At 39.0% G+C, this 26,569-nt stretch overlaps 1 protein-coding gene across 2 annotated transcripts in view; it reads left to right on the top strand.

Annotated features, from left to right (window-relative positions):
* rxfp2l (relaxin family peptide receptor 2, like) overlaps positions 1-26,569 on the top strand; it is a 91,111-nt gene that overhangs the window by 50,357 nt on the left and 14,185 nt on the right. For both annotated transcript variants that reach the window (XM_048605445.1, XM_048605446.1), the window contains 8 exons: positions 568-639; positions 3,737-3,808; positions 5,026-5,094; positions 7,061-7,132; positions 9,941-10,012; positions 13,689-13,760; positions 15,875-15,946; positions 23,734-23,805. In XM_048605445.1, the coding sequence (XP_048461402.1) occupies positions 568-639; positions 3,737-3,808; positions 5,026-5,094; positions 7,061-7,132; positions 9,941-10,012; positions 13,689-13,760; positions 15,875-15,946; positions 23,734-23,805 (573 nt within the window). The remainder of the gene's footprint in view (positions 1-567; positions 640-3,736; positions 3,809-5,025; positions 5,095-7,060; positions 7,133-9,940; positions 10,013-13,688; positions 13,761-15,874; positions 15,947-23,733; positions 23,806-26,569) is intronic.

The following is a 26,569-nucleotide window of genomic DNA, read 5'->3' as shown; positions in this document are numbered from 1 at the left end:
CTGTTTCCACACTGTGAGGCTTTTATGAAATCTGTACAAACTACTTGCCATTAAGCAAGCTGGTTGGAACAATGGGTTAAAAAGTTGTTTTCACCTGGATTGATGGGATCAAGTCTCCCATTTCTTACAAGTGTTCTAAGATTAATAATCTTTGAGGCTGCCTCAAACCAGAAGTCTTAGTGTCTCTCCTCTCATATCACAAAGTCACCAATCTTAGGATGTTGTTGGTGCAGAGACTGTGGAGATTCGAATGTGCTGTCCTTAGTATGAGACACGGAACCAAGTTTCCATTTACCAGTTCAGTTTGAGGTGAAGGATTCCACAGTAGAAAACATGGACTTCTCCTGGCATCCTGGCCAACCCACAACCTTAATGAACAAGTGCGAGACAGAGTGTTTGTACTTTTACCAAGTACATACCAAGTGCCTTTTGTCTACAGTATTTCAACGTATTATTGCAAATAGCAAACCTAATTCTTGTGAAGTGAGTTGAGATGTAGTAAGATGCTATATCAATGCAAACCTTTCTTCCTTTAACAGCCTTAACATTTTTACTCTTTTACACCAGATTTCTCAGCAACAATAAAATCTCTGTGCTGAAGCCAGGAGTATTCCGCGATCTGCATCGACTTGAGTGGCTGTAAGTGTTTTCAAATATTTTTGTGTTATATCTCTGGAATGTTTTTCCTAATATGGTTTAATTATCATCTTGTTTAACGTTGCAAACTTCCCGCAATAAACCAAGTCTTGAAAGCATGAATAAAAATCAAGTGCTGACAGGTTTGAAAAACTTGAGGCAATTTAAAAGTAAGTCATCAATACTTCAGACAGGCAAAAGCAAAATACTGAACATGTTGTAAATCTGAAATAAAAACAGAAAATACTATATATATTCATCAGGTCTGACAGCTTCTTTGGAGACATCGTACATAAGCTGCCAGACCTGTTGGATGTTTACAGAATATTCTGGTTTTATTTTTAATAATACAGCAAGTATTTGTGCTGTGTAACCTCACTAAGTACACAGGAGAATAATTCATGAGAAATCTTATCTGAGTTTTTAAGTTCAATTTTATTCAGATGATTTAACCTTCAATGATGTTAAGGAGCTGGATTTTTGCATCTTCTACATGGTGTTTATAGATATTACTGAGATCTCATGCTTCTGTTGCCATGAATGGAAGGAAGTGCATACTTTGTGATTTCCCTAGGTCCCACTATCAATTCCCACGGCCCCTCATTCTCCCCATACCAACCTATTTGCGGCTACTCCCATCTCCAGTGTCTTAACCACCTTATGCCTTCCTACCCAGTCTTCATGGCCCCTCATATCCACATTATTCCCCTATACCCAAACCATATGGCTCCTCATACTCCCTTTGCTAACCTGTGCTCCTCGATTTAGAGCCAACTCATGCCAATGCAAGCCCCTTTCCTTCCCTTTGCCCTCTCCTCCATGCTAACCACTTGGTATCTATGATGGGAAACTTAAGTCGCAATGCTGACATAGTTATGTGTCCACTGGTAATATCTAAAAGAAATTATGTTAATAAAGCCTCCCACTCATTAAAAAAATCAATACATTGAAATGTCTTCAATCAATCTTTCGTGAAAACACCGGACACTAAATGGCTTGGCAGCTTTAATAGTTCTTTGCCTATTTTGACAGTTCTAATGGGTTTATGCATCATTTAGGGACATTCATGTTTTCTTTTTGCAATCTCAAAGCATATCTGACACTCTCAAAGGTTCCTGGCCAACTCCGAGCATCTAACGTTCACTTGGTCACCTAAACCATCCTCTCCCAAGGTGTCCTGGGATACCTCGCCTCTCAAAAGGGCTGCTTTTGCTATCCAAAATAAAGGTACTGAAACAAAATTGCTGTGTCATGGTCTGCTGTAAATTCTGGCTTCCCAACTGTGAGGATATCAAGATCTGATTTAAATGGAACCATGCTTGAAAAGTCCATAAACCTGCCCCTATAGACATCAGAAATGAAGCTTAGAGGGCTGGGACTTCCAATCCTTGGAGTCTTTTTTGGAATTTTTGCTGGGATGGAGAAGATTCCCCAACAGTGAAAATATGGGCTTTAGTGTTCCCACACAGCGCTGTCACAGAGGTACAAATGTGCTGACATTCAGTGAATGGAAATGACCTTTGAGAATGGCTGCAATGGTTCTGGGCCTAAAAGGCTCAGCTTCAGACAGTGGCATTGTGATGTGGGTGGTACAGCATGATCTGACTGGCTGCCAGCAACAGAAAGCCAACTAATGGTTTGGCTAGGGATGGGAGCACCAGTGCTTCAAACCTGAGGCAGGACAACATGTACCTGCCTCTTGAAACCAATGCCACTTCTTCGGTTTGGGCTGTGATATCTTCTCACCTTTTTCCTTATGAGGAAATGCTCTAGCTTACAATATGGAGGAGACACTTTGCAACATATGCACTCAAACTGAGATTGCTGAATACATGTTCAGTACCTTGCCAGAGGGAGAGAATAAAGGACAATGTTGACTAACCTGTGGTAAAAACACATCAGTGTTTAACTGCTGCCAAAGTCAACCAAGTTACAAACATTTGTCTCAAGCTTTATTGATGAAGTGGATTTTTAATTTGAAAACTCTGTCTAGTCTCTTAACTTTACCTAGACTCCAGGTATAAAAGTGAAATACATCCTTTGCAACAAGACCAAAGGTGTTTGAAGAGCTTTCACGACAAAATGCACCTCACTTCCAATTAGTTTATCAGGAATTAAATGAACGACACCCCTCATAACGAGAGTATAAATTCAGATAGAGTCATACCAACTAAAGGCTCTACACTTTTCCAACTAGGCTATCATATCTAATGGATACATTTCACAAGATTTTTTCCAATTCCATTACCTTACTAATATGGAGCTGATGTCTAACATATTCTATGCACTATCCAGTTGTATTGAAATGTGTGCATAGTCTCCAGATAAACATCTAAGCCACAGATAAATATCCAGTTGCTTGGTAACCAAGACCTAGGTATATCTGTCTTTCTCAAGATTGAGAATGATTTGCCTGCAATTATTTTTGATGGGTTCTGAGATTGCTGATAAGTCCAGTGTATGATCTCTGACTTGGACACATACTGGATAGTCAGTGTTCAGAGAGGCATTTGAAGGATTATATGTTGTCTCTGGTGCCTCAACTTCACCTCTGCATTTGCCTGATGAAGTCTCTCAATGTTCTCAGTACCTTCCCAAATGAACCTTCTCAATTTTTAGTCAGTCACAATACAGCCACAAGACAGAGGTTTCAATTAGGCCAAAGCTTTGAGGTCATCTTTAAAGTTTTTGCTATCTTCCTGGGAGATTTCTGATGGTACCAAGTTCTGAGTTGAAAAGCTAATTTAGGAATCTGGTGTCATTCAATGAAATGCATACCCTTCTCACAAGTAGTACTACAGCTACAAATTGAGGTGTTACCTTCTATTGGGATTATAGGGAATCGTGCAATGATATTCTTCAAATTTAATAAAACATTAATTCTGAATACATGTAATTCTTTTTTCAAAAAAAGGCATAACCAGTTCTGATCCTGTGCTATCCAAACTTTTTCCAATTCTGGTTGAAATTTTAATGAGCCTCCCAGTTCCTAATGCTGACAATGATATATAGTCTGTGCACTAGCGTGATGTACTTATAAAGAATGATGAGTAGTTAGGGGATCAGTCACCTGATAATCCAAATTCTCCTTCTGTTATAGCATTGTGGACAACAACTTGATAGGAAGTATCACACCAAAGACCTTTGTTGGCCTGAAGTCTCTCTTCTTCCTGTAAGTAGTGAATGACTGACTCATCCCTTACTATTGATAAGTTTGTCATTGAATGGATTTAGACGGTGATACTATGGATCCCTTATGCCAACTAGAAGTTGGTAATTCTTTCACTGCTCAGGCCCAGGCTACATGCCTGTCACTGAAAGGGATAAATTCTCTGGATACCATGGGAAGTAGAAGGTGAAAGTGTGGAATAGGAACTATACTGCACCCATCCACATGAGATCTATTCATACTTACAATTAGATTCTTCACCCAAATCATGTGCCATTTGAAAATCTTTTGAGAATTCACTTTTAATCAAATGAGCAGCAATTATTTTATGCAGAGAAAACATAGTTAACTGCATTCTGAACTAAGCTCTGAAGAAAGGTCACTGGACATGAAACATTACCTCTGTTTTCTCTCCACTGATGCTGCCAGATGTGCTGAGTTTCTCCAGCAATTTGTGATTTTGTTTCAGATCACCAGCATCTGCAGTTCTTTGTTTTATTTTAGCAATTACTTTATCTTGAGGCTGATATCGTTCCTTGAAATGTGGAAATATTTACTTCTTCTCAACCTAGCATTGACCACTATCAAAGTTGTGTTTAAATCTGTTGATAAATATTTGCATTAGTGCATTGTCGGCTTCTTTTCTGAGATCTTTTCGGGCACAGTAACAGACTCATTTATATCAATCATACATGTCACTTTACCGCATTCCACTTAAGATAGTCAGTTCATACTATAGACAGTAACTTGTTGGAGATTTTAAAATTTTTGGATTTTAAATTTTAGTTTCTTCTCTTACTTTCCCATTCTGTCTGGTTTTTATTCTATCTTTCTTAAAACAATCTTTCTTTCTCTCCTTATTTTTGTTTTCATACCTGACTTGTCTGTGATTCACCTATTTTAATTCATCCTGTTTTTGAGTCTTCACTCTGTTTCCTTCTCAATCCTTAAACTTACACATTAAGGAGAGATGCTGTTAGACCACCAATCACCAAGGTGCCTGACGTACAGTGCCCTTGTTGTGAGGGATGTGTTGTGTTAACACAGATAGCAACTTCCACAGTAAAACCTTTTGAGTGGAAGTGTGCAGGAGAAAGTCTGACTAATGGCACACCTGAAAGATGATCTACTCCAGCAAAACCTGGTCTAATGTTTCAATGCAGTATAAAATTTCAGTGCAGAACACTTTTTTTTAAAAATTGTCCTCTTTCTTCCTTCAGATATATGATGAATAATTCATTGGGAAATATTCCCAACATCTGTTCTGTACTTCCAGAACTGAACTGGCTGTAAGTATGAGAATGCACAACAGTGCTTTATAAAATATTTAATATTGGTTGAAAGTGTGCTGATAATGAGAGGCCAAGTATGGACTGTGGATATCCTACTGTCAATGTTGAGGTAAAATTCATGTAAATCTGTCTCACATTATTTTCATAAAAAAGCTTGAGATAGGAAAGGGAAAGGGCCATTGATGTTCTATGCATGGTTATATGGAGCTTTAGAGTGACTTCCTAGAGAACCTTGTTCCAACCTCCTGGCTCCTCTTTATCAGGGACCTAAGTGGTGCTGCTGAGACAAAAGAGCTGTCAGCCATCTCATTGGCCTTCAGCCCTCAGAAGCAACACTTTATCTTCAATTGGGCAGATGTTCCATCTCAAGCCACTTGAAGCTGTTAAATGACTGCCAGGTGAGCCAGCTAAGCACAGGCAGGCTCACTCCCATGTAAAATCTAGTTCCAAATTCTCATTTGCTCTTCATGAGATTTTCTTAAGAGCTAAGTTTTTATTTTCATAGGTGGCCGTGTGACTTTTAGGGGCTCCTTCTTCATTCTTGCTAACTCATTTATTAGGTGATGCAGTCAAGTGGTAAAAGTACCTTCTGGATTTTTGTTGACCTATAGACTGCTTAGCATCAAATGGAAACAGAATTATAATAATTTATCAATATCATCAATAATTATTATTCATCCATTAAAAATAAGGCCACAAAACATAAGGAAAGCTTTAATTTCTTAAATAACACTATACACGAGACAACACTCATAAGTTAGTGAGAAAAGTTTATTTCAAAATAACTGAGATAACATTTCTACACATGAAAAGCTACCACTCTAAACATATCTTCCATTGACTGGTGAAATCATAGTGAGAGTGTATGTGTTGTATGTGCACAAAGCTGGAAGATTCTAACTAGGCAGATTTAAATTTAATAATTGACAGTGACAATTACATTGGCAGCCACTAAATCTTTCTCCATTTAGTAATTCCTGAACATGTGTGTCTTTAAGCTAGAGATTCAACATTCATTTGCAAGGAATTCATTATTTCAGTGATTTCAGGCTTTCCTGGCTCCTGGTTAACTTGATATTCCTTTGGTGATACATTTATAACTGACTGTTTACAATCTCCCTCTACCTCTACTCCTTGCAGACTGCCTCAGCGCCCTTTCAGTCCCACTCTCCTTGCAATTCCTTCCAGTCTCTCTATAACCCCCCATGCTGCTACCTTCACTTCCCAACATGCTGCTCCCCATGTGGCCTACCCCCGCCCCATCTTACCCTTACTCCCTTCCAACCTGCCTCTCTCCCCTCATTCCCTTTGCAACCTGCCCATCCTTGCAGCCACCACCTTGCTCACTTGCAGCCTGTCCTACTGCTCCCTTGAATCCTCTTTCACATCACCTTTACAGCCTCTTCCTCCCAAGTCTCTTTCCCTCTCAGCCTCTTTCTCTCTTCACCCTAACTGATGAAACCCCCAACCCTCATTCCCTGCAGACCTAGCAGATGAATCTCCTGATAGTGAGCTTCTCAGCCTCAACACTGGGAGAAAACCTCTTGGCCTTAACTCCCTGGGCAAAAAGCTCCCATGGCTCACCAACTTTTATTTCTCTTTTTCATATTTATCTTGCAAAGTGCTCTTCCAAACTTAGGCTGGTTCCTTTCCATGTTGCCCACATGAACATTTTGGGCATAAGTTTGCCCACCAACCCCAGATATTTTGAGAAGTGACTGTGCATATAGCTGTGTAAGCACTCTCTTTAGGATCACATGTGGATAAAAGCCTATATGGACAATGTATTAGAGGGCTATCAGTTCTCAGAGGCGTTCAACCTAAACAGAGTGTACTGCCTTTAGGAGTTGAAAAATTGAATGTAGTGTAAAGAAGAAGCAAGAGATAAGATTGATTTTTTTTAACATGCATTGCCATGCAGAGTATACCTGCTAATCTTTACACTTTGTTGCAATTGAAACAGGGATGTAGAAGGAAATAGTCTTGAGACCATCGAGAAGAAGAATTTTCAGGCATGCAGCAAGATTACTGTTCTGTGAGTATGTCACGGAGCTCCACCTCTGTAATAGATTCATTGGGTAAGACTGCTGTCCTCGTTTTCAGGGTGGAAAAGGGTGACAGTGAATCAGTGCACATCGCCACACATAGAAATCTAGAACTTTATTGAGACCGCGATCAATTGAAAATTTCAAAACGGACTTAGAAGGACGTTTGTTAGGTAAGCATTATAAAGATTATGCAACCAATGTGCCTAGATGGACATACAGATTAATCACGATCTAATTGAATGACAGAATAGGGTCAATGGCTGACTCCTATTTCTATGCATATGGAATATAAAGGCAGAAAGGAAGGCAGTAAAGCAATAATCATAAAGCGTTGCAGTGATAGAGTTAGATATATCAGCTTACATGCCAGTCAAGAACAGGTTAGAAAAATCCTGAGGAGGTAAGGAGACTCAGAGAACAATAATCATGCAACAGTTCACTGGCACTGAAGCAGTCAAAGACTTCACAGAGAAACTGGGAGAAGATAGAATATTAATTTTGCATAAAGTCATCCAGGCTGGATTTTTTTTTAAAGCTAGTTTTTAAAAAGTGTTTGAGAAAGGGCAAAAGAACAGAAGATAATGAGAGTGCTTATGAATTTATACTCAAGGAAGAGTCAGGTCTGGGATTGAAGTGGATCAAGAGATTTGGTGGAGAAGATATGGTCACACAGTAACTCTTCAGTTAGACAATTCTAAGTCTGCCACTCACCCAGCTGAATTGGTGAAAGACCTGACCAAACTGTATGGTCAAACTTAACTGAAACATTGTTGGTGAACTGTCAAAGTTGAATGAACACTGTCTGAATGTTGGCTAACTGACTCTAGCTGAATCAGAGGTGGCGGTATATGGAGAGAGAGGGGCAGGGGAGACAATCCTGGTGAAGGAAGGTATACATCGCAGCGGTTGAGAAGATTCTCCCAGGCTTGGAGCAGCATTTCCCTGAATGCCACCCCAGTTTTACTACTGGTTTCATTGCTCAATGCTAAGTTCCAGAGTGGTGTTTGTAGGGTCTTCACCAGTTGAACATCAAAATTGTTTTGAATCCCCTTGTATAACATTGTTTTATGATTTACATATCTAATTTAGCTCCTTACTGTTTCTTAGCTAATCTATTTCCTGGTCTATTCTGAAATTGGAGTGTACCATTTGTGAATGATGGAGGCAAGTTAGGTGGTTAAATGATGCACTTTTTGTGTTGGATGCTAAAAATAGCTCCAGTGGCTGTATCGTGGGACTCCTTCTTGCCCTGAATCATTTTCATGGAGGTAGATTATGAGTTGGAGGGGGCCAAGGCTACAAGCCCACATGCAACTGTGAGGTAGCATGGTGGCTCAGTGGTTAGCATTGCTGCCTCAAAGCATCAGGGACCCAGTTTGATCCCAGCCTTGGGTGACTGTCTGTGTGGAGTTTTCACGTTCTCCCTGTGTCTGCATGGGTTTCCTCCGGGAGCTCTAGTTTCCTCCCACAGTCCAAAGCTGTGCAGGTTTGGTGCATTGGCCATGCAAGTGGTCCATTGTGTAGGTTAAGTGCATCAGCAATGGGAAATGCAAGGCTACAGGGATAGGATAGGGGGATGGGTCTAGGTGGGATGCTCTCCTATGGGTTGGTGTGGACTTGTTGGACCAAATGACCTATTTCCATGCTGTGGGATTCTATAATAACAGCAGCCAGTTCAGCTCCTTAAAGTCCATCAAATCCAATGAAGGAGCCTTTCTGGAATTTTCTAGTTCCTGCAAGTGGTTTTACATGCCTGCGGTGTAGCCTCCTGGAGTTGGTCTAGAGGATCATCTTTTCTAGACAGGCCTAGAGATCATTCTGGCCTGTATGAGTGCAGCAGCAGCCACGGGCCACCCTATAGATGAAATCCCTCACCCCAACAATGGTTACCTGACTGCAAAAGCCATCTTTTTAGAGTTCAAATTGTAAAAGGTTGGAGAGAACACACCTCAATTTTGAAGTGCTTCCTTTCCTATGTCCTGTTGCTACTTTATGCTGGAAGCCCTTTGATTAACCCTCCTTAATTAGACAGTAAGTCCACCCTCTGACCATTGGTTGGCTGCTCCAAGAAAATTCACCATGATTGATTATTTTCTGTACAATATAGGCTTCTGATGCTCCTTCAAACCTGATGGTGGGATTCAAAAGCCTGAAGGGATAAACCAGTCTCATCTTTCTGCAGCTTTGTCTCTCACTGCTTGTTCTGACTGTAGAATGCTCTTGGCTAAGAACCAGACTGCTATAGAAAAAGAGACTCAGCAAGGAGTAAAAGACTCAATGAGAGGACAAAATCAAAGGAAAACTTGAGTACCTCCTGTTGTTAAACTTTAAATTCTGTCACACAAACTGTTCTAATTAGGCCCAGTCCCATCATGCCAGGGTCCTTTATGGAGTTTGTCTCCCGCCTGCTCCTTTTGCACATCCATTTTCAGGTTGTAAATTAATGATTCTCGATCATATTCCGAAGCTTTTGTCTTTATATATTTTCTATACAGGATCTATGAGGGGATGAAATAAATATGTTCAATGGTAGCAGAAAATGGACCATAGTGAACTCGTAGCTGTGACTGTAGTCTGTATAAAAATATTGGTTATCTTTTTTAAAATTTAAAATGATTTGCACCCAGCTGGAATTTTATTTCAATTGATTTCCTTATTAAAGTTAATAAAAATGAGAATCAGAACCACATTGCATTACCACTGAAGACCAATACTTTTTGCAAGAATATATGTTTAATTAGAATTATTGCTTAGTGACTTTTTTTGTTCTGATCAGAATATTTTCTTTCTTGTAGTGTTCTTCGCAACAATAAAATCAGATATATTAAGGAAGATACTTTCTCAACAATGCCACTCATGGTAGAACTGTAAGTGACTGCCTGGCTGTAATTCCTCAGCTTTTTCATTTTAACAATCCAAATACACCCAATTAAAATTATATAGGGAGCCTGAACCACACTCCCAAATAATGCTTAAAAATAGATGCAATAAAGAAAATAAAAGCATCAAGCTTATCGTTCTGTTCCTGAACAGCACTTAACATCCTTTATGGTTCTTCTATTTTTAACTGCACATAGCTGTGCTTAACGAGAGTGCAGTAATGTGAATTACATGCAAATAAATGTCAGAGGCTTTGCATTTGATATTGTAAGGACGAACATAACTCATAAAAACCTGACACTACTGATTCTCCAGCTGCTGTTTAGGCACCATCAGCCTGACAGGATAACATTATCAAGTTAGTTTATTCTTGATGAAATAATTGGGTTTGTCCTTTAGGATTTATTGCTGACTGAGTTCTAACTCGGTGCTGGGGGCTGCCTTCAGTGTATTGCTCCCAATATAACTTTCCATGATATGGTTCATTAGAATTAAGACAACAAAGAAGTCTAGTTCATCTAGTTCCCTGCCTGCAGCACTAGCAATAGAGCATCAGAAAGAGTAGGTATCTGCCTGGCTAGTTGACTATACCATAGCTTCATGCAACCCCATTTATTTCAGAAAAGCTTCATAATCAAGCCATTTCTGCACTTTTCTTAACCCCATACCGTCATTATTTGTGACTCAATTTGCTTTATCTGTTCTTTTACACTCCTCACAAAACCCCTCCAAGGTGGGCAGCAATAGCACCTGAACTTGTTATAATGATAAGAACTTATTACAGTGATACTCACAGCTTTGCCACAGCATGACAAACACATTGAGAAATTTTGAATAAATGTCAGCACAATTTCTGAATAGGAAAGTAATGAATTGCTGCCAACCTACCCCTGCCTCACTGGAAGCAGTGAAGCCTGTCATTGTAGCACCCCTACTATTGGATTGGCAAATGATTGAATCTGCATAGACCAAGGGATTAAACTTGGACCATTCCTCCATCTACATTTCTTCATATATTCACAATGTTAAATCTTAAAAGCTTAGCTACTGCTGCAGAGATTTCAAAATTCCAACAGCGATAAGATCAGTGTTGAATACACAAAACTATATGTTCAGAATTTAGTCAAATTATGAAATTCACAGATTCTGGCACTCAAATATTCTTCTTAAAGGTCAGCATTCTTCCTCAGAAAGAATCCAGGAAAATTCATGTCCCACTGACGCTGCTGATGTCCAGTAGAATACCAAAAGGGCTTTTGTTTCACAGCAGTGGGACCTGAATTTTCCTGGATGCTTTCTGAAGAAAAAGACAGAGCTTTAAGATAAATGCTTGAGTGCCTGAATCTGTGAATTTCACAATTTGACTACTTAATGTAAATTCTGCAGTTTTAAGTATTTAACATCGATGTATTCACTATTGGAATTTTGAAATCCTCAGCAGCTCAACTTTTAAGATTAACATTGTGAATACATGAGCTACATAGATGGAGGAATGGTCCAAGTTTAATCCCTCAGTCTATACAGATTCAGCTGTTTGCCAGCCTAATAGTAAGGTTACTACAATGACTGACTTTAGTACTTCCAGTCAGGCAGGACAAAGTTGGTGACAATTCATTATTTTTTCAGCCAGAAGCTTGTAGTGGAAGAGGGAATTTGTAAACATCACCTCAAGACCGGATCAGGTTAGGCCATGTTCTCCAAGCTGTTGCACTCCCCACCCTCAACATGTATTGCTGTGTTACAATGAGATCCATGTCAATCATGATGGTGTAACTGATCACATGTATTAGATATCGGTAAGAGAGATGACACCGAACTGGAATGAGCATCTGAAGATAGAGGTTAGACACTACACTAGACAACTGTATTGGAATAGCTACTATGTATGGATATAAACAGAAGATTATTAAATTACATGAGGAGTTGATGACAGTACAGGATAGTGCGTGTGCAGACACCCACAACCTGAGGTACTACACACTACTATCACAATGTGCAAGTAGCAGTACTGGCTTGAAATACAAGATAAATCACTCATCACCCCATTTCACGATGGACAATTAACCAAACACACAATCAGGGTAATTGGCACAGGACCCAGAGGACAAACCTGGAAAGTTACTAGTTGTATTAGAGTATTTGTCTGCATCGTTTTTCAGAAACTGTATGCATATTTCCGAACATGATTTTAAGTGGTGACACATTTTGTACCCTAAGTTGTAAGAATACAAATTCTGCGAGCTGTATTAAATTTCTGCACCAACACAACTAATTATTAATTGGCAACATGCCAGAGAAGTGAAAGGAAGAGAAATTTGACCAAAGCATATTCTCAAGTGAAAGCCATCAAGAAGACAAATGGCATTTATGTCTTCATATGAGAGACTTTGATAACTAAAGTGAAGGATTTGTGATGACTACTGAACAATGGTTAGGCTGCAGCACGCTTTGCCCTTATACCTATCATGCTACTTCATTCAATATCTACCATGAGCAAACTACTGGCAGAAATGTAACAGAATAAAGTTCTAAGTAGTTATTACTGTCTTCACTATATTAAAAGTTACACACCCTTTTCTAATAAAAGCTCAATCAGCGCATTCAAATCCCATCAAGTACAGTCATTCCTCCGTATTTGCTAGGGTTCCATTCCTGAGAACCCTGGTGAATGAAGAAATTCACAAGCGCAGAGCTTGTTAACAATAGATTAAAATAGGTTCAAATTCAGGGATGCATGAGTTTTGCCTGCAGATACTTATTTTTGTTACTTTTTTTTTGCACGGATAGGTGAATTTGCGATTCGTGATTTCCCTCCCTAGCACTGCTGGTGTTTTTTTTGTTTCAATATTCACTCATGGGATGTGGGTGCCACTTACAGGCCAGCATTTATTGCCTTTCTCTAATTACCCTTGAGATGGTAATGGTGAGCTGCCTTCCTGAACCGTGCAGTTCATGATCCACAATGCCTTTAGGGAGGGAATTCCAGGATTTTGACCCAGCAACAGCGAAAGAACAGCAATATACTCCCAAGTCAGGATGATGAGTGATTTGGAGAGGAACACGCAGGTGGTGGTGTTCCCATGTATCTGCAGCTCTTGTCCTTCTCCATGGAAGTGGTCGTGTGTTTAGAGGGTGCTAGTTAAGGAGCCTTAGTGAATTTCTGCAGTGCATTTTGTAGATAGTACACACTGTATTTGTGGTAGAGGGAATGGATGTTTGTGGATATAGTGCCAATCAGTGGTCAGTTTTGTCCTGGATGGTGTCAAGCTTCTTGAGTGTTGTTAGAGCTACACTCATCCAGACAAGTGTGACTACGCTCCATAGATTGCAGCAGTTCAAGAAGGCTGCTCGTTACTAATATCTCCAGGGTGGGTAGAGGTAGGCAATAAACATTATTTTTCAATTTAAGTTTTATTATCACATACACTTAAGTACAGGGGTACAGGAGTATAGTGAAAGTGTACAATGTCAAATACCAGCCTAACCAGTGTCATTCACATCCCATGTTTGAATAATAGATAAAAATTAATTTGCCCCAAAGGAAGCTTTCCACCCAGAAACCAAATCCAACTCATGTTTCCTGCTTCCATGATGAAAATTCAGCCAGTAGTGTTTTCTCCAGCATTAATTTATTCAAAGAGTTTGTCTGTTTTGTTTTTAAAGGGATTTGTCTTTGAATCAGCTTCAAGAATTGTCCCCCTCAGTATTCAAAGATTTTGAACATCTCCAACAGCTGTAAGTTGCTGAATTTCTCGATGTTTACTACTTTTCTAATAGTCAGTTACATTTTGATCTCCTCCATTATGGTAATCATGGGCAAACATGGACCAAGAGTAGGCCATTTCACCCATTAAGCTTGATCCTTCCACAGATCCTGCAATTTACTCTGTAAATTAATGTGTCTCAATAATTTGGCAGAATTGCTTCCCAACTTCTGAAGGCAATTAAGCAAAACTCATTCACATTATTCATTTTTGATCACTTGTCCTCCACAGATTGCATATACAATAGCTAGAGGATTATCATGTTCCAAGAAGATTTTGTGATCTCTATTGAGAGTTATTCTACAGCTTTTAATCCCATTCCAAATATAGTCTGCTCTTGTTGATGTTTTGAAAAGCATATGTGGTTTCCATATTAAATTTAAAACTGTGGTTCTGGAGCAGCCAGACATAATCTGCAACAGAGCAAGGGCACAGTTTCACTGATTGTGCTGGAGTTACCTCTTGTTTGAACTCAGACAGTAGATTGCAGGTTATAAGAATTAATATGAACTGAGATGAGAAAGTGTTACACACATTCCTCTGCAGCTAATGCTGGAGGAGAGGAGGTGGGAGTATGTATGAATGTAGCTTGGTTGCAAGCCAGATTTGAATAATGGAGATACATGGATGGATATTCATCAGTTTTGCTTGATTACTTTTGGAATCAATTATTTATACAGAATGTTCCCTTGGGGAATTAAGTGGCTAGATAAAGTCCATAAAAGGATAGATTTTATTTGGTCTGGGGGGAAACATGAATTTCCGTCGAGAATTAGTGAAACAGGCTGAACAGCCTCTCATTTGTCACTTACATTTGTGTCTGTGGAAAGGGGTCAAATCATCTTTTCTCAGTCTGGCACAGTGAGTGAGAAAGTGGAAACAAATGGAAGGACAGGGAAGGAGAAAAAAAGGAAAACGAAATGGGATTGAGAAAAGCAAATTTTATTGGCTCAGTGTGATTACCTGAGTAAGAACTGCATAGGAAAAGCATCCAAAGGAACATATACATATATGTATCTTCATATTGATGTGTATATAAAAGACATCAAAAATGTATCCACGTTAGGGGCCATACACTAGACAAATCATAAAATGCAATTAGACAAATTATAAAATGCAATCTGGAAGTTCTAGCCTGACTGGTCTGAAAAATGCAGCAACAATAAACATGAATATCACACATTCCTTTCCATTTCACACATATGCCATCATTTAAGTTGGTATTTCAGTTTTACACAAACACAATACTGTCAGCTAAATAGATATAAGTTCACACATGCCTAATACACTGGATCTACTGTCTATCAGAGGGTCTGGATGGAGAAATACACTGTGGAAACTGGAAAACCTGCATATCATGGTAACCAATTCTTTTGATGTCACAAACATGGGTGGCATTGTAAGCAATTTAGAACAAAGCATCAAATCACAAAGAGACATGCATAGATCAAGCAGTTAAAACTATGACGAGTAGATTTCAATGCAAAATCATCCATGTCGCAACTAAAGAGGGTGAAACAGCATGCTCTCTAAGGGTAGAAGCACTAAAATTCCAAAGAGACTTGGGAGAGTTCTGATACATAGATCAAATGAAATGTCACACACAGGAACAAAGAATAATCCAAGAAAGCTATAGGAATGCTGACATTTAAATCAGAAAAATAGAACACGAATGTACAAGTCATGTTTCCACGATACAAAGCCCTGTTTGGACTGTATGTCAAGTACTGGGAACAGTCCTGAGCATCACCCATCACAGGATATATTGCTCTGTGAGGGAGTACCACCTATGTTTATCAGAATGGCACCTAGGCCCCAAAGTTTAAATTCTCACAAGCTTGCCACTAATCTAAGGGCTACTTGAGCAAAGGAGACACTGAAGGCTAACTGTCCCCTTGGAACAGTGGCTTAACAAGAAGCAAATAATTTCAGGAGACAAAATTAAGAAGAAATAATTATTGTGAATTACTCACAACATGGGAATTTGCTGGAAAATTAATATTAAGGATTTCTAAGACATTTTGGAAGCTTTGAAAAATGTACTCCCGTTCTGTTATTTAGCAAGTCTTTTCTGGTGCTTTACAGGAATTTATCACATAACCCAATGAACTATATCCACATGGATCAGTTTGATCACCTTGTTACTCTTAAGTCACTGTGAGTACAGTTTATCTTGCTTTGATCATTGGTCGAGCATGTGGTTACTGGATGTTCAGTTTTCTTTTTGGTAAGGTGACAACTTTCCCATCGAATGTGAGCCAAATCCAGACTCACTGCAGACAGCTAACTTTGACTATTCATCTTCGAATTTCATTGGTGTGGTGAACATGTGGCTGAACTCCAAGTTTATAAACAAAAATTAATGAAGAAACAAACTGAAACTCAATAGAAATAAAAGGTTGGGCTATATTCCAGCTTTGCTGAAGTACATACTTGTGGGTGACATATTATATTTAATTACTACTCCAGTCTTTGCTTTTGGATTTCCCAAGGCAAGTAGACAAGAGGGTAATCCAACACTGAAACCTACTCCTTTACTGTCCTACGGTAACTGCCAGAAGGTAATGATTGTAGCCCATTAATAATTTTTTGTCCAGTTTCCTTTCTCCCATTGTTGCAGAGGAGGTGCCTTAGATTGAGTCTGTCTTTGCCAAGATTATCCACCCAAATCAATTTGGCCATGAGTGTAGTAGGTGACTTCTGTTTCCTTTCCCCCCAGGAAAGTTACTGTTCAAGTGTCAATTCATCTCTTCAATAGTTCCCCTCTATTATACTTTCAAAGTATCACCACATATAATAAAAACAGCAAAACTCTGGCAGCATCAATGGAGAGAGAAACAGAGTTAATGTTTTGAGTCAAAAGTGCCTGTTTTGGAACAGCGTCTTCAGTGTGATGCTTCCGTATCATTACATTTGATCTTTTTACCTCTACGAACTGACTTTGAACACAACCCAGACTTGTGGATTGAAAGTCTTGTGTATCTTCTACAGATATAAATAAATTGTATTTGGGCAATGTCAATTACTACAAACTCACCACACAAAATTGGATATAAAAGGAACAGGGAAATATCAGACTAAGAGTAAGGCAGTCAGTCTCTCAAGCCATTTTGCAAAATCAATGTGATTTGCATCTTAATCCCACCTTCACACCACTGCCCCATGCATCTTAATATACTGTTGTTCCACAATGATGTAATAATCACATTTCAAGATTATCAGTTGACCTGGCCTCCACAACCTTTTGGGAAACAGCATTCAAGATTTCTATCACCCTTCATATGAAGAGGTGCTTTCTGATATCACCCATCAATTACCTAGCTAATCTCAGGCTTTGAATATACTGAATAACTAAACCTCCAACACCTCTCTGGGCAGAGAATGCCAAAGATTCACCACCCTCATCTCTGTCCCAAATGGCCTGTGCCACATGTGGAGATGGTGCCCTTTGGTTCTAGATGTCCCCAGCAGGCTAACATTCTTCCTGTATCAATCCTATTGAACCCTCTAAAAATTTTGCATGTTTGAATGAGATCACATCCAATTCTTCTGAACTTTGGAGAATATAGATCCAGTCTATTTAATCTTTCCTCACAGGATATTCCTTCCTTCCCAGGAATTAATTTGGTGAACCTTTATAAAACTGTTTTAATGGCAAGTATGTATTTGTGGAGATAAGGAGGCCAAAACTGTACACATACACCAAGTGTGGTCTCACCAAGGCTCTATATAATTTCAGTAATACTGTACATCCTTACTCCTACACCTAAATCGTCTTGTAATAAAAAAACCAATATACCATTTGCCTTCTCAATTGCTTGCTGTACTTTCAAAGACACACAAGTCCTTTTGAAGTTCAACACTTTTACCATTTAAGAAATACTCTTTATTTGTGTTTTTCCTACCAAGGAAGTGAGTGGGCAAATACTCAGCAGATGAAATATAATTTGGACAAATGTGGGATTATGCACTTTGGTAGGAAGTATAAAAGAGCAGAAAATTATTTAAACAAAGAAAGACTTCAGAAAGCTACAACATGAAAAATTTGGGGGTCTTTGTGCATAAATCACAGAAAGCTAAATCAGCAGGTAACAGGGAAGGTTAAATGCAATGTTGGCCTTTCTTTCAAAGGGAATAGAATATAAGAATAGGGAAGTCTTGCTAAAATTATACAAACACTGATTAGACCATACCTAGAATACTGTGAATATTTTCGGACCCATTTTCTAAAGAAATATACATTGGCATTGAAGGCAATCTAGAGAATATTCATTGGGTTGATCCTGCGTATGGAGAGATTTTCTTATGAGAAAAGATTGAGTGGGTTGGTCATGTATTAATTAGAAGAATGTGAGCAGAGCTTATTGTAACTTAGAGTGTTTTGACTGGGTAGATGCTGTCCTTGTGGAAAAGCCTAGGGCTAGACGGCATAATCTCAGAGTAAGGGGTTACACATGTAAGACAACAATGAGGGAGAATTTCTTTTTCTCATATGATAATGTATCTGTGAAACTCATTACTACAGGAGGCCAATGAGGCTGCATAATTAAGACAATTCAAGGCTGAGACAGACAGATTTTTAATCAATTAGGATAGCAAGGGGAAAAGGCAGAAAAGTAGTAGAGAATTATCAGATCAGCCATGATCTCATTGAATGGGGGAGCACATCAATGGGCTCAATGGCTGACTTCTGTTCCTATGTCTTATAGTCTTATTGTCAAATTCATTTCTCCAGTTGTATTCCATCTTTCAAATCATTGCAAATTCAGTCTGTCAAAATCTCCTTGAAATGTCTTTGCATCTTCATCACAATCCACCCCTTCACCTAGTTTTGTATCATCTGCAAATTTTGGGATGAGGGGTAAGTAGGATGTCAAATGGAGGGGCATGGTTAACTGTGTAGTGGCTGAGAGTGGTGGTGCAGTTGGTAGGATATGGGTCTTGAAAATGCATTCACTGACCTTGACCGCTTGTGTGAGATCAATGAATTTCTTGGTGCTCTGCACCCAGGTTCTTGAGTCTTGACTGCCAGCATTGATCTCCAGGGTCATCTGCTCCATCTACCTTTAAACTGTGTAACTTTAACTACAATAAATGTAGTTTATAAATGTAAGCTGTTGCATTGTGGAGGGCCTCCTACCAGTCTTCTTCCTGTCCTCCTCTCTTCTCCTTTTCACCTTCTCCACCAAGAATTCTAGTGCAGCATCTGGACTCAGCTCTTCATAATGTTGCACTACCTGAGATAGTTTTTCCAGCATAGATTCACATCTTCCATGACTCCAAGCACTTGGTTTGGCCACAATGCACCTCCTTTTTAGGAAGCCCAGCACAGTTTTAAGTGGTTCTTGGAAGTTATGATTTTAAGCCCTCTGCTAATGCTTGCAGCCAATTTAGAGCACAATTAAGGCTGAGCATGAAGTTAAGATGCCAGCTGCATTTCAATCAACAGGCCCACTTAATCTTACCTTGAGATCTTCACAGGGTCTATCAAATTTAACACCCATACTGCCTGTCTCTCTGTATTATTAAATCATTCAATCATCTTAAAAATCTCAATTAGATCATTCCATAAACTTCTATACTGAAGAGAATTATAAGCCCAGTCAATGCAATATATTCTCATAACTTAACATTTTTCAACCCACTACCATTCTGGTGATTTTGCACTCCTTTGAAAGGCAGGATATCCTTCCTGAGTTGTGATGATCAGAACTGAACACAGTGCTCCAGAGCTAACCAGAGCTTTATATAACTGACATAACTTCTATCACTTTGCATTCCAGTACGTTTGTGATAAAGTCTAACACCATACTTGTGTTTTTAATTGTTTATTGAACCTGTCTGCTAGTGGTTTCTGTACATGAATGTCTGAATCTCTTGTCACCATTTTAAAAATACTTCAATCTATCTTTCTTATATCCAAAATGGTGATCTCAAACTCCCACAGATTAAGCTCAAAAGTATGAGCTTTTTTTCTTCTTTGTTCTTTCCTGAGTGTCACTGCAAGGCCCATCCCTGATTGTATTTGTTGCCCATCCCTAATTGTCCCTGAACTGAATGGCTTGCTGGGCCACATTTTCAGGGAATTAAGGGACATACAGTCCAGACCAGGAAAAGATGGCAGATTTTGTTCTCTAATAAGTATTAGCAAACCAAATAGTTTTTTGCAACAATCAATAACAGTTGCATGGTCCCCAATTCAGCATTTCTTAATTAAATTCCACCAGCTTTCATGGTGGTATTAGTTTGAGCTTCTGGATTGCTGGTCCTGTGACATTACCACTACCACCCCTTTGTTAATTTATGGAAGTCCCTTTGTAACTTTGCATAAGCCTTTTTATATTGATTAATAATTCACCTAGTTTAATACAAGCTTTCGGACCCTTACTCCTTCTTCATGTGTTAGTGAGAGAGGTATTAGCAGACACAGAATTTCTAAAGTAAAGGATCAAAGGATCACACCACTGATGAGGATGTACTGAACAAACCTAAGATGTTCGTAAGGGGAGGGACACATACACACATACATACACACACATGCCCACACGCGCGCACACATACACACACATACACGTGAATCTATTGTATTTGCAGATACATTTTATTTTGTTCAAAAAGCACACAATTTATAGACACATTAGTCAATATGATGTTTTATAAATTCTCACATTAGAAATAAAACCTATCTGACTCCAAACCAAAATACAAACAGATTCTAAACAAGGCCTCACACCTAACATGCATTGTCTGACCTAAAATATCACCTCTTCTCTAAACTGATAAAATCTTTTGTTCACTCAGAACAGTGACTTCAAAGGAATTGGGGGGTTTACATATACACATTAATCAACTAAACCTTCTAACTGATGAAAGATTTAACAGGATCTTAGGTTTGTTTAGTACATCCTCATCAATGGTGTGACCCTTTGCTCTTTTACTTATAAACTTTGTGTCTGATACTATCTCTCTCACCAACACCAGAAGAAGGAGTAAGACTCTGAAAGCTTGTGGTTTCAAATAAATCTGTTGGACTATAAATTAGCGTCGTGTGATTTCTGACCTTGTCCACCCCAGTCCAACACTGGCACCTACACATCATTTAATACCATACTTGGATATATGGTATTCCTTTGTTAAGTCATTTCTATATATAGCAAAAAGTTAAGCTCACTGTACCAAATTCTGGAGGACTTCACGAGTAATCTATAGTACTGTTAAATTGAGTACAATGCATTACCTCCAGCCGCGGTTTCTGACCTTTTTTCATTCATAGAATCCCTACAGTGTGGAAACAGACCCTTTGCCCCAACAAGTTCACACCAACCCTTGGAGCATACCACCCAGACCCATCCCTAATCTACACATCCCTGGACACTATGGGCAATTTAGCGTGGCCAATTCACCTAGCCTGCACATCTTTGGATTGTGGGAGGAAACCGGAGCACCCGGAGGAAACCGACACAGACACGGGGAGAATGTGCAAATTCCACACAGTCACCTGAAGGTGGAATTGAACCCAGGTTCCTGGCGCTGTGAGGCACCAGTGCTAACCACTGAGCTACCATGCTGCCCCTTCTAAGCAATTTTCCTCACATGCCAATACAGACAGATTCTAAACAAGGCCTCACACCCAACATGCATTGTCTGACCTGCAAACTCCATATACGCAGTCACCCGAGGGTGGAATTGAACCCAGGTCCCTGGTGCTGTAAGGCAGTATGCTAACCACTGAGCCACCGTGTCACCCATAGACACACACTTATCTACTACTTTGATTACTTCCTCAAGAAATGCTAGGTTTAGCATGATTAGATATAACCTGACAATGACTTGACTACCTCTTTACAGATTTTACTAAATGACCATTACAAATTACATTAGAGCATTGCGAGACTATTGACCTTATTTTCCCTACAGTCAAGCAGATAGAAGCTTAGAGCCAGGACATGAGGAGGACATTCAACCTGAACTTAGTCTCTGAAAGAGATATTTACATTTTTTATAATTTCCTTGCCCTTTATCCATACTCTTTCAATTATTTTGTCTATCAAATTTTGTATTTATTCACTCGTGGTAGGTGGGACATGGGCATCGCTGGCTGCTAAAGCATTTATTGCCTCTCCCTAGTTGCTCTTCGGAAGGTTGTGGTAAGCTGCCTTCGTGAACCACTGCAGCCCATGTTCTGTAAATAGATTCATAATGCTGTTAGGGAGGAAGTTCCAGGATCTTGATCCAGCAACAATAAAGGAATGGTGACACATTTCAACATCAGGATGGTGAGTGGCTTGGAGGGGAACTTGCATGTGGTGGTGTTCCCATGTATCTGCTGTCCTTATCCTTCTACGAAGTGGAGGTGCCGATGTCGGACTGGGTTGGACAAGGTCAAAAATCACACGACACCAGGTTATAGTCCAACAGGTTTATTTTAAACACAAGCTTTTTGAGCATTGTTCCTTCTCCTGGTGTAGTGAGAGAGGAGATGTCAAGACACAGAATTTACACATAAAAGATCAAAGGATCATACAACTGATGCAAATGTATTAAATAAACCTAAAACGGCTGGCTGACTCCCTCCTGTTAAATCTTTAATCAGTTAGAAAGGAGATGCAGGTTTCAATTGATTAAAATGCAAATCCCAGGATTTCTTTCAAGTCACTGCTCTGAGGTAGCTAAAAGTTTAATCAGTGTATACAAGTGGTGACATGTCAGGTGAAACAATTTTAGGTGTGAGGCCTCATTTAAAATCAGCCTGTATTTTAACCAGGAGTCAGACTGGTTTTATTTCCAAAGCAGGAATTTATAAAATGACCCGTTGACTGACAGTGTCTACAAACTGTGTGCTTTTTGAACAAAATAGAAGGTATCTTTAAGTACAAATTCACCCCATAGATCTATGTGTGTGTGTGTGTGTGTACGTGTGTGTCTGTCTGTGTCTTTGTGTCTGTGTGTTTGGGAGAGAGAGTGTGTGTGTGAGGGAGTACGTATGTGTGTGTGCATGCGTGTGCTTCAGAGAGAGTGTGTGGGAGAGTATATGTGTGTGAGACAGTGTTCATGTATTAGTGTGTGAGCATGTGTGTGTGCATATGTGCGTCAGTGTGAGGGATATATGTGTGAGAGAGTGTCAGTGTGTATGTGAGTATGTGTGTGCGTGTGAGAGAGACTGTGTGTATGATCTTTTACTTCTAAATTCTGTATCTTGATACCCCGTCTCCCACTACACCTGAGGAAGGAGCAACGATCCGAAAGCTAGTGTTTTTAAATAAACCTGTTGGGCTATAACTTGGTGTCATGTGAATTTTGACTTTATCATTCTAGACATAATTGGATATGGCCTGGAAGGTGCTGTCTATGGATCTCTGGTGAATTTCCACAGTGCATCTTGTAGATAGTACACATTGCTGCTACTGAGTGTTGGGTGTGGAGGGAGTGCATGTTGAACGTGATGCCAATAAAGTGGGCTATTTTGTCCTGAATGGTGTGAAGCTTCTTCAGTGTTGTTGGAGCTGCACCCATCCATTCAAATATTGTCTGTTTCTCTCCAATAGCTATTTTACTTTGCACTATTCTTTTTGGTCGAGCATTTCACGTTCTATCAACCTTCTAAAAGAAAAGTCCTTGTTAGATATTCTTCTGGCCACTGTTGTCAACTTATGCCCTCTTTCTGGCCAGCCAGGGTGAATATTTTCTGTAACACTGACTTATTGAAGACTCTTACAATGTTTCAATATCTATACATGACCTTCTTCTTACCTTTATCGTTCAAATTCTTCATATTCAAGGTTTCACCTCAGTGATTTTCTTCCTGTCCTTTTCATTACCTTGGCATCAAGCCGAAAATTAGGTGCCCAAGATTGGTCTAAATAGCTGAAGTTAGCTCAGCACTTGGCTTTTTGGAATTTTTGTCAGATTTTATAATAATGGCTCCTAACTTCTTTATTTTTCAGAGACTTGGAAGGGATCAACATCTTCAACATTCAGAACCGAATGTTTAAGAATTTGGGCAATCTCTCACACATGTATGTTGAATATTTCTAATGGAAGTGTTTATGGACTGATAAAACAAATTACAAACAAGATTTGTTCTGGCAAAATATGTCATCAGTCATTAATGCCAGGCAATTGGAGTTTAATAATATCCATTTTACGACATGGCCTCTTCATTCAACAGTTATGAGAACATTTAAACAGCTGCTCAGTTAGCCCACTTTTAAAAACAAAATCCATTATTTTTGGAAATGTTATATGATTCTGAACTTAATCTGATCTAGGGTCTTAATTACATACATAAAACTGTGTAAATTTTGCAACAGAAACAATCTATCCAACCTAAATAGATATATATTTATAGTTTATATTTTAAGCAATCCTCCTTGACGTACTTCATACAACCCTATCATTAAATCCTGATCCTGATAGGGATTTCACTTCCCATTAATTCCTATTTGTCCCAACTATTGTTTGTGATTTTAATTGCAGCATTCTAGTCACTCTCTGGTAGAGCATGTTCCCCTGACTTCCTTATTGAAATAGTTGATGACCATCTTTGGTGACACCTAATTTTGAACTCCTTGATAAAATGCTTAGTCCTGGGTTTTCTTTATTGGGTCAGGAGTGCAGAGTTGGAACACTTCGCAGCTTTGCAAACCTGACCAGGGAAAAAGTGGCCCCAAAGTTATGGTTTTCATTCTGGGGTGCTGGGATTCCCCAGGTGTCTGGTAGGGTGAAACTGGAACAAGCTTAGAGGGCGTCAAGTGCAGAAGTGGACTAGGAGGAAGGCACTGTGTTCAGTGCAGGAGTCATTGGCCACACTGTGAAATTTCAAGTCTAAGTATTTCACAATTTTTCTTTAGAATGGAGATTAATTTTTTCATGCTTCCTTCTAAATTAACTCAGCAGTTTAACATCAGTTTCCTCAGTTTATAGTATTTCAGCTTTACTTATCATTGTGGATTTCAGTTCATTAATGCTGCAGTATATGCAATGTAAAGTTAACTTAATGTAACAAAATTTAATTAATAGCTTTATGTATGATTGATGAATAACAGATTTTTGTACTGTTTATGAAATAGTCTGAAACCTAAAATTACATTGCCTTGCAACTCATGATTAGTCATACACAATTCTAGTTTTGTAAAGAGATTTCCTAATACACGAACGAATGTCGCTCAGTCTCTCACATCTATCTCAGAGGATATCTCTACACTAACTGGTATTTTTCACATATTTCTTGTTTATACATGTACAATGACTGATGTCTCTCAATATTTCCCTTTGGAAGATATATTAATACAATATTATGCTCTTCAGTCTATTCATTTTCAAGGATGTTTGCACACTGACTGGAATTAACTAATCATTTCCTAAGAGAGATCCATATATTGACTGATGCATCTGTGTCTTCTCACTGAGAGTGAGATGCTAGTGTACAGCTTCCCATGTAGCAGACAGCTACTTACTGACTGATCTTTCTCAGTTAGAAAAATATAATCATATTTACTGCTATTACTCATTTCTTCCTCAAGTAGTCAACCATAAAACAGATGCTAAGAAGCATGAGTAAGGTTTATTTCCCGTTGGAACATTTTGGTTTATTCAGATGGACACGCTGCTGCTATAAAAATAAAACCTGGTTTATTAAACATTGGCCTGACCTTTAAATCAGTCCAGTTTATGAGCTCGCAGCACTTGGCTTCTGTAAATGCTTATGTATAATATCATGATGTAAATAAACTGACGTTCAAACAATATGTTTTCTACTTTAAACTAGCTTTGCCTTTAATTATAAAAGAAAGAACTCCAGTGTTATTTTATTACGCAGCCACTGCCATGTTTTATTCATATCTTTAATATAATCCAAGTTAGTTTTAAAACTGCTTTTTGTCATTTATATAAATGATCTGGATGTGAACATAGGAGGCATGGTTAGTAAGTTTGCAGAGGACACTAAAATCTGAGATGTAGTGGACAGTGAAGAAGGTTACATTGGAGCACAACGGATCTTGATCATATGGGCCAATAGGCCGAGGTGTAGCAAATGGAATTTAATTTAGATAAATGAGAGGTGCCGCATTTTGGAAAGGCAAATCAGGGCAGGACTTATACACTTAATGGTATGGTCCTGGGGAATGTTGCTGAACAAAGAGATCTTGGAGTGCAGGAGGTTCATAGTTCCTTGAAAGTGGAGTTGCAGGTACATAGGGCAGTGAAGAAGGCATTTGGTATGCTTGCCTTTATTGGTCAGTCCATTGATTGTAGGAGTTGGGAGGTGATATTGCAGCTGTACAGGACATTAGTTTGGCCATGTTTGGAGTACTGTGTGCAATTCTGGTCTCCCTGCTATAGGAAGGATGTTGTGAAACTACAAAGGGTTAATAAAAGATTTACAGGATGTTGCCAGGGTTGGAGGATTTGAGCTATAGGGAAAGGCTGAATAGGCTGGAGCTATTTTCCTTGGAGTGTTGGAGGCTGTGGATGACCTTATAGAGGTTTATAAAATCATGAGGGCCATGGATAAGTTAAATAGATATGAAGAGTCCAAAACTAGAGGGCATAGGTTTAAGGTCAGAGGAGAAATAAATAAAAGGGACTTAAGGGACAACTTTTTCATGCAGAGGGTGGTGCATGTATGGAATGAGCTGCCAGAGGAAGTGGTGAATGCGAATACAATTACAATATCTAAAAGGCATCTGGATGGTTATATGATAGGAAGGAAACAAACAGAAATTGTTGGAAAAGCTCAGCAGGTCTGGCAGCATCTGTGAAGGAAAAAACAGAGTTAAC

This window comes from Rhincodon typus, chromosome 14 (genome assembly GCF_021869965.1).
Source record: "Rhincodon typus isolate 14 chromosome 14, sRhiTyp1.1, whole genome shotgun sequence".
Taxonomy (NCBI): domain Eukaryota; kingdom Metazoa; phylum Chordata; class Chondrichthyes; order Orectolobiformes; family Rhincodontidae; genus Rhincodon; species Rhincodon typus.
Note: the sequence above shows the minus strand (reverse complement) of the source record. Positions and strands in the feature narration are given on the sequence as shown.